Genomic DNA, 14,977 nt, shown 5'->3' on the forward strand with positions numbered 1-14,977 from the left:
TTCTTTGTTGTGTCTTTTTCTGGTTTTGGAATTAGAATTATGCTGGCTTCATAAAACGAGTTTAGAAATTTTCCTTCTTCTTGAATTTTTTGAAATAGTTTGAAGAGAATGGGTATTAGTTCTTGTTTGAATGTTCGGTAAAACTCCCCCATGAAGCCATCCGGGCCTGGGCTTTTGTTTGCTGGGAGAGTCTTGATTACATCTTCAATTTCTTCTGTTGTTATTGGTCTGTTCAAGTGTTCTATCTCTTCCTGATCCAGTTTTGGGAGACTATGTGTTTGTAGAAATTTGTCAATTTCACTTAGATTGTCTAATTTGTTGCCATATAATTGTTCATAGTAGTTGTTAACGATCTTTTGTATTTCTGTGGTGTCATTTGTTACTTCTCCTCTTTCATTTCTGATTTTGTGTATTTGGGTTCTCTCTCTTTGTTTCTTGGTGAGTCTAGCTAAGGGTCCATCAATCTTGTTTATCTTTTAGAAAAACCAGCTCTTTGTTTTATTGATACTTTGAATTGTTTTTTTGGTGTCTATGTCATTTATTTCTGCTCTGATCTTTACTATTTCCTTCCTTCTACTTGCTCTGGGGTTTTCTTTTTCTTTGCTCTCTAGTTCTTTAAGTTGTGAGGTTCGATAGTCTATTAGAGATTTTTCTTGTTTTTTGAGGTAGGCCTGTCATGCTATGAACTTCCCTCTCAGAACTGCTTTCACTGCATCCCATAGATTTTGTGTTGTTGTGTCTTCATTTTCATTGGTTTCCAGGAAGTTTTTGTTTTCTTCCTTGACCCGTTCATTGTTTAATAACATGCTATTTAGCTTCCATATGTTCAAATGTCTTTGTATGTTTTTCTTGCAATTGATTTCGTTTCATGCCATTGTGATCTGAGAAGATGCTTGATATGATTTCAATCTTCTTGAACTTGTAGAGACTTAGTTTGTGCCCTAACACGTGGTCTATCTTTGAGAATGTCCCATGTGCACTTAAGAAGAATGTGAATTCTGTAGTTTTGGGGTGTAATTCTCTGGAGATATTTATTAAATCCATTTGGTCTAGTGCTTCACTTAGAGTCTCTGTTTCTTTGCTAATTTTGTGTCTAGAGGATCTATCCAGTGATGTCAGTTCGGTGTTGAAGTCCCCTGCTATGATTGTATTGCTATCAATTTCTCCTTTGAAGTCCTCCAGAAGTTTTTAAATATATTTTGGTGCTCCTATATTGGGTGCATATAGGTTATATCTTCCTGTTAGATAGATCCTTTCAATATTATGCAGTGGCCTTGTTTGTCTCTAGTTATGGCCTTCATTCTGAAATCTATTTTATCAGATAAGAGTATTGCTACCCCAGCTTTTTTTTCTTTTCCATTTGCTTGGAAGAATTTTTTCCATCCCTTCACTTTCAATCTATGTGAGTCTTTTGTTCTGAGGTGGGTCTCTTGTAAACAACATATAGATGAGTCATGGTTTCTTATCCAATCAGCTACTCTGTGTCTCTTTATGGGAGCATTCAATCCATTTACATTTAAGGTGATTATTGATATGTACTTATTTATTGCCATTTTTGTTTAGTGTGGTTCTATTTTTCTTCCCATTTCTCCTGGTAATTACAGCAGTCCTTTTAACATTTCTTGCAGTGCTGGTTTGGTGCTAATGTATTCCCTGAGCCTTTTTTTTTTTTTTTTGTCTGGGAAGTTCTTTATTTGACCTTCTATTTTTAATGATAGCCTTGCAGGGTAGAGTAGTCTTGGATTCAGATCCTTGTTTTTCATGATCTTGATTATCTCATGCCATTCCCTTCTGGCCTGTAGTGTTTCTTGTGAGAAGTCAGCTGAGAGCCTCATGGGGTTTCCTGTGTAGGTAACCTGTTGCTTATCTCTTGCTGCTTTTAGGATTTTCTCTTTGTCTTTAATTTTTGGCAATTTGATTACTATGTGTCTTGGTGTGGGCTTGTTTTGGTTCTTCTTACTTGGTGCTCTCTGTGCTTCTTGAACTTGAATGCCTTCTTTCTTCACCATATTAGGGAAGTTTTCTGTCACTATTTCTTCGAATATATTCTCTAACCCTTGCTTATTTTTTTCTTCTTCAAGGTCTCCTATGATGCGAATATTATTCCGTTTCCAGTTGTCCCACAGTTCTCTTAAGCTGTCTTCCTGTTTTTTTAATCGTTTTTTCCTTTTGGTTTTCTGATTGGTTGATTTTTTCTACCCTGTCTTCTAATTCACTGATCTGGTCCTCAGCTTCCCCTACTCTGCTTTTTAGATCTTCCAATGTGTTTTTCATTTCTAATATGTCATTCTTCATTTCTTCTTGTTGGTTTTTAATTTCCAACTGGTTGATTTTCAACATTTCTATGTCTTTACTTATGGTGCTGTTATCCTTACACATGCTGTTCAGCTTCCTCAAGATCATGGCTCTGAATTCTAGTTCTGTTGACTTGCTTAACTGCACCTCATTTATCTCATCTTCCGTAGAGATCTCTTGTTCTTTCATTTGGCTTTTGTTTCTGTTTTTCACCATTTTGGCTATCACAGTGGGCTTTGGATTCTGCCAAATTTTCCTTGTGCGTGTTGGTGTTCTGCTGTTTGTGGCTCCCTCTCCTGGGTTTGGATGAGCCAGGGAGGACCCACTTTAAACACCACCGTCAAGTCTTAGCTTTTCTGGTTAGTGTTGCTAGCCCAGGGAATGGTAGTCATCCTCTAGCTTTTTTTTGCCTGGAGGCTATTAGTATAGGTCACCTGAAGACCCTTGGTTTCTGAGTTGCCTGAACAACTCCCTCAGGTGCTCACTGTAAAGGATTTCCGGAGGGTGGGGCAGCTGCTGGTTGTTAATGGGCCTCAATTAGCATTTCAATGGCCACCAGGTGGGGTTGAATCTCTGAGGGAGGGGCCTCCGCCTCTCCCCAGGGCCCTGGGAAGGAGTAAAATGACCACAATTCTGCGTGGCTGCACTCAGCAAAAGCTCTTAGCACCCTCCAAAACCCGAGTGTCCCCACACAGTTCCTGTCCAGTCTGCCTTCCCTCTGCTGGAGCCTAAGGTGAGTGGCTGCTGCCAATTTAGCCTCTGTCTAGACTATGCGTCGTGGAGCCGCCTGGGACTTTTAATCCGAGGGCGCTGCTTCCAGCCAAGGGCGGCCATGGCTGTGGCACCCGCCGAGGGTGTTGCACTCAGCAGAAGTCCCCGGACTAAGCCGCGGTAGCGGGACACTGCCGAGGTGGCAGCAGCTTCCAGCAGAGTCCCCTGGTCCCCGTGAGTACCTGCGGCACCAGCCGAGGGCTTAGCAGCTAGATTTCGCAGGACTCAGCCCGGGTCGCAGCCCAGGCGGCAGCAGCAACTTCCTGCAGAGTCCCTTGGTTCCCGCCCAGGCGGCTGTGGCCTGTGGGCTCCCAGCCCCCTCTTGCATCCTCGCAAGCCTACCAGGATTGAGTCGGTGTCCCTGGTTATGTGGTCCTCCAAGGTGTCTTTCAGTTGCCCCTTCCTGATGATTTGCCTTTATTTTTGTTGTAAATCCAGTTTGGTCCTGGGAGATGGTCTGTGTAGCTCCATTCACTCCGCTGCCATTTTTCCCGTTTTCTTCTTTGAGAGGACATGGTGGGACCTGGAAAGTGTCATCCTAAGCAAAACAAGCTAAACAGAGAAAGACCAGTATCATATGATCTCACTTATTTGTGGAATATAATGAACATAACAATCTGAGGAATGGGGTAGTCCCAGAGAGGTGGAAGTGTGGTACAGACTGATAATACCCAGAAGAGGGGGTGGTGGGGGAGAGATAAACCACAGAACTCATATGCATGTGTGCATCAACAATGAACATGGACCACAAAGTTGGGGACAGGGCGCGGATGGAGGGGGAAGGGGAATCAGTGGGGGAAAAAAGGAGAAACAGCTGTAATAAAAATAAATTAATTAAGTAAAAAAATGTAAATGTAAAAAAAAGAAATGTACATACTGCATAATCAAAAATAAATAAATAAGTAAATAAATAAATAAATCCTAGTTTCAGTCTGCAGTTGAAATAACAATAAAAACATCTACTAGACTTAATACATGAATTTGGCAAAGTAGCAGGATACAAAGTTAACGTCAAGAAATCAACGGTATTCTTATACACCAATTATGAACTCACAGAAAAAGAAACTAAAAAAACTATCCCATTTACCTTGTAGCAAAAAAATTAAGATACCTAGGAATGAACTGAACCAAAGAAATAAAGGACCTATTCGCACAAAACTACAGGTCTTTGAAAAAAGAAATAGAACAAGATATAAAAAAGTGGAAGCATATAACTTGTTAATGGATTGGAAGAATTAACATCATTACAATGTCCATTCTACCCAAAGCAATCTATAGTTTCAGTACAATCCCCTTTAAAATACCGACGACCTATTTCACAGAACTAGAACAAATACTGCAAAAGTGTATGGAATAAAAAAAGACCCTGGTAGCCACAGCATTCTTAAAAAAGAAGAACTAAAGTAGGAGGGATCACGATACTAGATATCAGGTTATACTACAAAGACTTTGTAGTCATGACAGCCTGGTACTGGCACAAGAAAGGGCATATAGGTCAATGGAACAGAACAGAGAATCCAGAAATCAACCTACGACATTATGCTCAATTAATATTTGACAAAAGTGGCAAGAGAATACAATGTTGTAAAGACAGCCTCTTTAATAAATGGTGCTGGGAAAATTGGACAGCTACATGCAGAAAAAAAAAAAAATGAAACTACAGCACCCACTGACATCATACACAGGAATAAACTCAAAATGATAAAAGACTTAAACATGACTCGTCAATCCATAAAAATCCTTGAAGAAAATGTAGGCAACAACATTGCAGACATCACATGCAGCAGAATTTTCACTCATACAATCCCTAAGCAAGAGAAACAAAGGAAAAATGAATAAATGGCACTATATCAAACTAAAAAGCTTCTGCACAGTAAAAGAAACAAGCATCAAAATGGAAAGGGAACCCACTCTATGGGATAGCATAATTGCCAACAATATATTAGCTAAGGAATTAATTCAAAATATATAGAGTACTCATACAATTCAACAAAAGGAAGACAAAGAACCCAATTAAAAAATGGGCGGAAGTCCTAAATAGACACCTCTCCAAACAGGACATACAAATGTCCAAGAGACATATGAAAAAATGCTCATTGTCATTAATCATCAGAGAGATGCAAATTAAAATGACTATGAGGTATCACCTCACACCTGCCAGAATGGCTGCCATCAACAAATCATCAAACAACAAATGCTGGTGAGGGTGTGGAGAGAAGGGGACCCTAGTACACTGCTGGTGGGAATGCAGACTGGTGCAACCACTATGGAAAACAATATGGTGTTTCCTCAAAAATTAAAAATTGAACTGCCATTTGACCCAGTGATCCCCCTCCCAGGACTATATCCTAAGAAGCCTGAAACACCAATCAGAAAGAATATATATACCCCTATGTTCATAGCAGCACTGTTTACGATTTCTGAGATCTGGAAACAGCCCAAGTGTCTATGAACAGATGAATGGTTAAAAAAGCTGTGGTACATACACACAATGGAATAGTATGCAGCTGTAGGAGAAGATCTTTTTTCCTTTGAGAGGACATGGAGGGACGTGGAGAGTATTATGCTAAGTGAAACAAGCCACTCAGAGAAAGACAAATATCACATGATCTCACTTATTTGTGGAATGTGATGAACAAAATAAGCAGATGAACAAAATAGATCCAGAGACATGGAAGTAGGGTTCAGACTGACAAACCTCAGAGGAGGTGGGTGGCGAGGGGAGAAAAGAGGTAAACCAAAGAATTTATATGCATATATGCATAACCAATGGACATGGACAACAGTGCTGTGAGAGGATGTGGCAGGATCAGAGGAGGGTGTCAACGGGGCGGAATAGGAGAAACGTGTAACAAAATTAATTAAAAAAATAAATGTGGCTAGTCTGAATTAGGATGGGCTGTGAGTGTAAAATACTTAAAATCTTAGTACAAAGATACAATGTAAAGCAATTCATAAATACTTTTTTATTGATTACATTCTGAAATGATATTATTTTGGATCTATTGGCTTAAGTACACTATTGTTAAATAATTTTAAAGTCAATTAAAGGCAGGTAATTGGACAATATCTAGAGGGTGACATAGGGTTTGAAGAGGATTTTCTTGTTTTGGTAACCTGGGAAGAACATGAAGCTAATAGGGAGGATAAATGGAGGGAGGGGTTGGCTCTCCAGAATCATGAAGAGGGAGTAAGTGAGGGAATGTGATCTGTAAGGAGACAGGAGGTAAGGCAATGTTTAGTCAGCATATATATTGTTATATAAAAGACAGAAAGACTGGAAGGTCACACATGGAAATATTAACTATGGTTCTGGCTAATAGGTATGATGTTTACATTTTTTTTTACTTCTTTTGTATTTTTATCTTCTTGTGTACAGTATGTTCTTATTTTATTTTATTTTTCTCTCCATAAAGATGCATAACTTTTAAAACTGGGGAATTCAGGAGGACCGTAAGTTAGAGGGATGAAGGACACTTACTATAGCACAGGAGGCCATCCTACAGGAGCATGTGACAGGAACACCCGCATCACAAGAATGATAGTATAAGTATGTGTGTATGTGTTGAGAGAGGACGAGAAGGAGGCCCTCAACACTGTGAAGAGTAGTACTGTTTGAATGTTTGGATAATTGGGTAATTTTTACTTTCCACTTTTGTGTATAGTTTAAATGTTTTATAATGACTATGTACTTTTTTATAATCAGAAAAGAAAAGCTATTTGTAATTTTGAAAAAGGTGTATAGTCTTTATCACAGAAAATAATAGTCCCACATATTCTGTGCTGATAAAACTGCGTCTGAGGCTCTCTCTCTCTCCTGCTAGCCTGGAAGAAACAAGTGGCTATATTGTGAACTACCTGTGGAGAGGGCCATGTTGCAGGACACTGGTGACAGCCTCAGGAGCTGAGAGTGGACTCTGGCCAACAGCCAGCAAGAAACTGAAGTCTTCATTGCTACAGCTGCAAGGAAGTGAATCCTGCAACAACCAGAGTAAACTTGGAAGTGAATTCTTTCCCAATTTTCCAGATTAAAACAAACAAACAAACAAACAAACAAACAAACAAACAAAAGTCTGGCTGACACCTCCATTGCAGCCTTCTGAGACCCAGAGCCCAGGACCTAGTTAAGCCTTGCCCAGTCTCCTGACCTGCAGAAACTGGAAGGCAGCAAATGTGTGGTGTTTTAAACTACTAAATTTGTGGCAATGTTTTTTACACAGCAAGAAAACTAATATATCCTCCCAGTGTATTAGAATTTGAGATGCTTTCTATCAAACTCCTTGTATTGTCAGTCCTTTTAACTTTGGTCATGCTGGTGAGTATGTATTATGTTATTTAGTTGAATTTTCTAGATGGTTAATAATACTTTTTCATATGCTTAGTGATCATTTAGATATAGTTTTGAAATGAAATACCTTTCAAGTATTTTTTCCATTTAACAAATTTTTTGCCTGTCTTTTTATTGCTGAATTTAGTAGTTCTTTATTTATACTGGCTATGTGATTTTGTAGGATACAAGGATTAAAAATCTCCCTGTCTGGATCTTGCCTTTTTAATGTTCTCAATTTTATATTATTTTGTTTGTTGTTCCCCCCAGCTTCATTGAGATATAATTGACATATAATAGTGTATTAGTGATGTGAACTTCACCTCAATTAATAAAACAGATTTTCTGGCTCCAAATACAATGCTCTTTTCATATTTTAAGACTAGGTGTTTCTTTTGGGAGAGTATAAAAAGGAAGGCACAGAGTTATCCAATAGTAAAATGAGCTGACTTGTCATGCATATTTACACTGGAAGTATTGTAGCAGAGACTGGACAACTATCTATAATACATATTATAGAAGGGACTTCTAAATATCTTTCCAACTTGAAGATTCCAGGATTCTATCCTCTTGAATAGTTTATCTCTTGGAGAGATCAGAATTCAAGCATAACAAAAGACAGAGTATAATCAAATAGTGGTCTGTGTGGTAAAGACTACAAATAGAAGATGATTAAAAAAGAAAATGGATGCCGGCTGGTGTGGCTCAGTGGTTGGGCATGGACCCATGCACCAAGAGGTCACTGGTTCAATTCCTGGTCAGGGCACATGCCCAGGTTGTGGGCCAAATGTGGGGGGCCAAATTCCCAGTGGGGGGGGTATGCAGGAGGTGGCCGATGGATGTTTTCTGTCATCGATGTTTTTATCTCTCTCTACCTCTCCCTTCCTCTTTCTCTAAAATCAATAAAGAAAATAAAATAAAAAAAGCAAAATGGCCAATTTTGATAATGAGGACTAGATTTTCTAGTGTAGTTTCAGAAAAATGTTGAGAACAAACTAAGCAATGAAACTGTAAATGTATTAAATAAAAGTGTGTATGTGTTTATAACCTTGTTTCTACAAATGCTATATTAAATTTTATCTATTCTAGAACTTTTAAAATAAGTAATTTGAAAACAAAGCTCCTTTTAACAAAGTTTATTGAGGCGGTCAGTGGGATTAACCGGTGGTGACAGTGGCTGAAGAGGCAAAAGTGCAGTTTTGTATAAAAGCTGATAGTGTTTTGCTCAGAGAGGGCTATAATTCTAAAAGGTTCAGAAACCTGGATGTGAGGGACAGCCCAGGCCATAGCTGCACATACAATTCATGTCACTGGAGAGAGTAAAGTCCTTCCCAATAAGGACTCTAAACACAACCTCCTTTGGCTGACTGGAAGGGAGTGCTTTGTTGAGATATAAATGGAAGGGAATTCACATTTTGGAATGCATGAACATGTTTCTTATACTATATGTATTTTTAATAAGCAAGTTTCTGAAGGTAATAAGGGTATTAAAATTGAGAACAGTATACCCCAGTGATTAAGAGCCTAGGCTCTGAATTCAGACCAGAATTTGAATCCCAGCTCTGCCACTTACCAAGTTACTTTCTTAACTTCTTACTACATCAGTTTTCTCATCTATCAAAAAGGTCAAATAGTAGTACCCGTCTCCTAGGGTAGCTGTGTGCACATGAAACTCTTGGCATCATCTTCAGTAAGCATTCCCTAATGTCAGCTAGCATGTGTGCTGCCTTAAGAAAATTTTAATGGGTGGGGGTGGATATTCTGAACATGTATTAATTCAACAAATAATCTTGTAGGGCCATGTGCCTTGCACTGAAACTGTTATGATAAACATATAAACCCTATTATTGTGTAATTCCTTGAGATTACGGGAAACTTCACCAGAGAAGCTTAAAAGTCAGATGAAAACCATTGGGTAAGGGAATCACCCAGGATGCTTTGCCCCTATTCCTTCCAACCCTGAAGGGGGAGAACTTGTCAGTAAGCCCTCTCATCATTTCCTGGCTGATTGTGAGTTGCGGATTAATTCGAACTCCTCCCTTTGCATGCCTACTCTTCAGATTCTTTAACTTTGATGGTTCCCCTCTTCCGTTTCCAACTTGCTTTTTCTCAACCATGTGCTTTGAATAGAGGGCCTGAGTCTAATTCTTCGGTTCCAAACGCCTGGAATCTAGTGGGTGTTTACGAGTTTAGGTACTTTATGAAATACCGCTCATCCCCTTTTCCTCATTTTCCCACTTTTGTTTTAAACTCTTTGCCCCGCCCCTTCACTTTCCCTCCTTTTTTGTATTCTTCGCGCAGGCGCCCCGCCCCTCGAGCCCCCTCCCCTGTCCTGGGCCTGGTTCCAGTGAGGTGAGTAGTGGGGTGGTGAGGAGGCGACGTCTCTCTTCTCAAGGACAAGCATGTTAACTGCAGAAGCCCTCAAATTCTCACGCCTCACACTCTCTCCCGACACCTCCTGAAAGTCAGGTTGCTCGTATGGACCTTTACACCGGCAGCCTGCCCGACTCCCCAGTTAAGACCCCTGTTGTTTTCGCCTCTTATTTTGCGCCTTCTTTTTAAGGATTGAAGGAGGCGGAGTTGGAATGCCTGCGCCACCGTTTCCAGGGCAACGGCTTGGTTACTTCCGTTGGTTTCAGTGCTTCCGGGTTGGCATTGCCGTGGCGTTTCCGACTGTGGGAGTCTCGGCTTCCCAGTCGTCTGAGGAGCCGCAGCAGGTGAGGGGGAGCTCCTGGACTTCCAGGCTGGGGAGCGGGGCTGGGCAGCGCCAGGCCGCGCGGGGCCGGCTGGCCTGGTTCCCGGCCTGGGAGGGGCTTAACGGTCCTTTGGTCTCTCTCTCCCCTCAGCTGAGTCCCTTCCCTGTCTTTCACTCTTCTGGCATCGTTGGTTTTACTTCTTCGATCGAACCCTGCTTCCTCGACCCCCCTGGGAGGCCGCCTCCTTCAGGCGCCTCCCTTCTCTTCACGAACTCGCTCTGACAGCTGAGGAACTGGCAAGAACCTGCTACCCAGAGGGTGAATGGGTATCTTTCCCGGAATAATCCTAATTTTTCTAAGGGTGAAGTTTGCAACGGCGGCCGTGATTGTAAGCGGAGTAAGCAAACACCTCCATTGTATTAGTGTGAGGGGTGCTGTTGAAAGATGCTCCCCTTCAGTTTCTACCCCTTTCCACTCCTTGAGGTCAAGGCATTGAAGGCATCTATTAAAATGCAGTTCAGATAACTAATTGTGATGACAGCCTTTATCAACACGAATTAGTTTCTCAGACAAGATAACAGCAAGGATATTTGTAGTTTTCTGTCAGTGTTCCCTTGGTTTTTCCAGGCTAGGAATGCTTAGAGTTATTATGAATTCCTCCCTCTCCTTCATTCCCTATATCATCAAGCTCCTTTGTGTGTCCATTTTAGGAGTTTATCTTTAAACTCACTGCCAACAAACACCTTGTCTGCTTTACTTCACACCATCCTAAGCTATTTTCCCTACCGCTCCCGTTTTTAATCACTTTGCTGCAGCCCTGGTAGGCTAACTAAAATGTAGATTTCCTCAAATCACTTCCCTGTTCAAAATCTTGTAGTATCCCACAAACTCCACCACACACTTTGGTTTCAAGTCTTTCAACATGACCTATACCTTATATTTCTTGACTGGTAATGTTTCAATGAGATAAGGGACTTTTTGTTCCAGTTATGTTGCACTCTTCTTTCTCAGAACAAACCATACTGATGCCTGCCTCCAGGTGCTGTGCTTTCCCCCACATTTGTGCCTCTGTTCATCCTGCTCTCCTCCCCCTGCCTTCCCCCTTACCTACACCTATCCAGATTTCTACCTGCCCTGTGTCAAGGCCCATTTTAAATTCTCCCACCTCCACGAGCCTTTCCAAATTATTCAGGCACATGCTGATTGTCTCTATTTCCATGCTTATCTTGCTCTTATGGTTTGTATTATATAATATAGTTTAGGACTTAATTTTTTTTTAATGTTTACTCTTATTTCTTCCACCAGATTATAACTTATTTAAAGGCAAGCACTGTATTTTATAGATCTTTTATCCCCACCTCAGTCTCCTTGATTATCCAGGAAACAGAGGTTGAATGATAAATATTGTCATGATATTAGAACATTTAAAAAAATATGACGTTTAGACCATAGCACATTGCAGGTTTGGGCATTTAATCTCCCTTCAATAGATATTCGCTTGACTCTCCATTATTACCTGAATCTAAGAATCCAATGCCTACTCTTTCTTAAAAGAGAAAGAAAGAAAAGCACCCAGATTTTTCTGATCAGATCTTTAGAGTAGTGTAGGGCTATGTAACTTGTATTTTAGGACATTCTTCTCACTATTTAGGTTATCAGTTTTCCTTAGACTTCAGAATACATGTGTGCATTTTGAAGACATTTTTCATTGGCTTCTTTATATGATAAAAATATTTAAGGTACTCTATTTTAATTTTAACTCAGATATGACTTCTCTCCTTTTACCCATATCTGGGGATAGCCCCCACAAGTCAAAAGCATTGTTAGATGCTTTGAGTACTTTACACAAGTAATTCTCTGCAACAAAAGCAAGGGAAGATAATTAATAGGCAGAGAATCTCTGAAGATCAGCAAAATGTTGTGTACTGAGTGTGTAGTGTTGGTCAGGTCCAGCAACTAAATTTTCATGATTTATCCTGTAATCTTTTACATATAGGCTGCATATATAGATAAAGCATATCACACTGGAACCAACCATGTATTTTAATGGACGTGTACCCAGTTCCGTGCAAGCTATTGTAGGGGTTATAAAAAGTGAGGTGATACATGGTTTCTGCCTTCAGGGATCATACCTAGTAAGAGAGAAAATAACATGGGCAACTAGAAGATAAACCTCATCCTAGTCATTATTTGTATCCTTGAGATTATGATATAGAAGGGATATATGAAGATTCAGAAAACATTGCACAATTGTAGAATGAGTATGACCTAACATGCATGCTTGTGAATAGCCTTAATTAAAAGACTCGGAGGTATTAGCTGACACTTTAATGATTCAGTACCCCACAAAAGTGACTGCAATTTTCAGCTGTAATAACTGAAGTAAAATAATGATTGAAAATGAATGTGGTTGAGTAGCCTGAAAGAGATAAGATGTAGGAGAACATGATATCTGTCTTTAAATATTGGAAGGACTTTCCTAAGGAAAAAGAGTAAGTTTGTTCAATATTACCTCCAAAAAATGGGTGAAAACTACAGGAAGGAAGACTTTTGGCTCAGTAGGAGGAAGGACTATTTAAAATAAGACCTCTAGTGGGAAGAGATAAACCACAGAACTTATATGCATGTATGCATGACCAATGGACATGGACAACTAAGCCGGGGACGGGGCGGAGGTGGGGTGGGGTGGGGGGTGCCAATGGGGTAAAAAGGTAACATATCTGTGACAAAAAAATAAATAAAAAATTCATAAAAAAAATAAATAAAAAAAATAAAAAAAATAAATAAAAATAAAAAATAAAATAAGACCTCTAATTAAAGATAACGCAGGACGTCTTCTAGCAAGATTCTTTCCTAACATTGGAGGGAAAGGGATTTTACTATTAGATGAGAGTGGGGAGGTGGGAGTGGTAGCAGTGTTAATTTGGCCAGTGGTTCTAAGACTTTAGGATTTCATGAACCAGTAAAATTTAAATGAAAGTGTGGAGAGGAGACACAAATTAGTGTTGCCTGTTTTATTTTGTTAAGGCACTAAGCAAAATTAACTACCAACTACTGTTATTGTTTCATACAAGAAAGGTGATTTTAAAAAAGGTTCCAGGAGTTGGAAGAACACAATTTCCTAATAATCCTTTAAATTAGATATGTTTGGCTGAAAAAACACTACGTACCTTTATTTTTTAATTTTACCTCAGAATTGTGAAAACTTCATAAAGGAACCACTGGGTAACTGACTTAGGATTTCGTGACTGGTCTTTCTGCTCCCTGCTATGGCTCTGCCTGGCCTGCCTTTAACTGATTTGTTGTTGATCCCTGAACCCTGAGCATATTTTCCTTATTAAAAGGCTGGATAGCAGGTAGTGAAATTCTGATAGAGGCTTTCTCTTGTAATGAAAAGATTTAAAGAATTTGTAAAGAGAAAGCTTTGGAGAGAAGCATAGCAGCTATTTGAAATGTTTGACTGTTTTAGGGAATCTATAAATTGGTCAACGGAGAGGGCACCCCCCCCCAAACTCAGAGAGAGGAGATGCCATGGTCCTTGCTTTTCTGTGCCTACCCTCTCACTGTGCGTGGCATGCTTTGCTATCAATGTAATATTAAAATGTGGGCATAGCTGAGAGTGTTGATAAGGTAGCATTTAGTACTTAAGACTCATTTTAAGCTGCAGCTATGTGAAGTACCTATTCCTACTTTGCTTTTTGGAATTTCTTTTCAACAACTTTTTTCCAAAAGAACTATCTATTCGAGACTCTATGTCAGATGAACTGGCTGATCATACTATGCTTGAAAGTAAATTTCCGTAATTATTTTTGTGACCTCTAACTAAAACATTTGTCTGAAGTTTGTTATCCTTTTTGGAAAATTATTCTTCTGTGCTTAGTTACAGAGAATTCCTTATGTGGAAACAAAGCAAAACCTTGCCTCCCCTAAGAAGAGACTGTGACTCAATGTTACTAACCCTAGATTGGGCAATGGGGGAAGTGGACTGCAAGTAATATCTGTGAAAATGTACATTGGCGTACTTAAGTTTTCAAAGTGTAGTAATGATAATGACTAATAGTTGTTGAACTAGATTTTAAGTATATTTGTAGGTGTTTTACATTACATTATCTAATTTTCACAACAATCCTATAATATAGTATTTAATATTATCTCCATTTTATAGTTCAGAAAACCCAGGCATAGGGTGGTTAAGTAACTTGCCTAAGATCACAGAACTAGTAAATGGTGTCAGGATTTGAACCTAGGCAGTTTGACTTCAGTCTTCATATCTGACAATAAACTACTGGACGTTGCTTTTTTTTTTTTTTTTTTAACCTCACCTGAGGCCTTTTTTTTTTTTTTTCTCTCTTTTTTTTTTTTTTTGCATTTATCAAACTACTGGACATTGCTTTTTTTTTTTTTTTTTTAATCCTCACCTGAGGACATTTTTTTTTTTTTTTTTGCATTTATCTTCAGATAGAGCAGAAGGGAGAGAGGGAGGAAGAGAGAGAGAAACATCGATGTGAGAGAGACATATCAACTGGTTGCCACCCACACAACCCCAACCAGGGCCGGGGACAAACTGCAACCAAGGTACATGCCCTTAGCGGGAACTGAACCCGGGACTCTCCGGTCCGTGGGCCAATGCTCTAACTGCTGAGCCAAACCAGCCAGGGCTTGATGTTGCTTTTGAAATCCAATAATATACATCTTTGAATTTCTGAAAAAGGAATATTTAAAGAAATCTATGAGTCCAATTTAAGAAAAGAGATTATTTCCATTTGGACCAGGATTTAGTAAGCAATGCCTACAGCAGTAGTTATTAATGTGTGGAAATAACAGCATTATTTGGAAAGTTGCAAATTCTCAGGCCAGACCCAGACCACCAATCACAAACCCTGAGGGT

At 39.5% G+C, this 14,977-nt stretch overlaps 1 protein-coding gene across 2 annotated transcripts in view; it reads left to right on the plus strand.

Annotated features, from left to right (window-relative positions):
• The first annotated feature begins 10,028 nt into the window (after positions 1-10,028).
• Positions 10,029-14,977, plus strand: part of SLC25A14 (solute carrier family 25 member 14) — a 36,398-nt gene continuing 31,449 nt past the window's right edge. Inside the window, exon 1 of one of the 2 annotated variants that reach the window (XM_036270717.1) lies at positions 10,029-10,110. Coding sequence is in view for 1 of the 2 variants with exons in the window: in XM_036270718.1 (XP_036126611.1) it covers positions 10,412-10,486 (75 nt within the window). In the remaining variant the exon portion in view is untranslated. Of the gene's footprint in view, positions 10,111-10,306; positions 10,487-14,977 lie in introns of those variants that run through there. The other variant, XM_036270718.1, reaches the window with a different exon arrangement.

This window comes from Molossus molossus, unplaced genomic scaffold (assembly GCF_014108415.1).
Source record: "Molossus molossus isolate mMolMol1 unplaced genomic scaffold, mMolMol1.p scaffold_m16_p_2, whole genome shotgun sequence".
In the NCBI taxonomy this organism is placed as follows: Eukaryota; Metazoa; Chordata; class Mammalia; order Chiroptera; family Molossidae; genus Molossus; species Molossus molossus.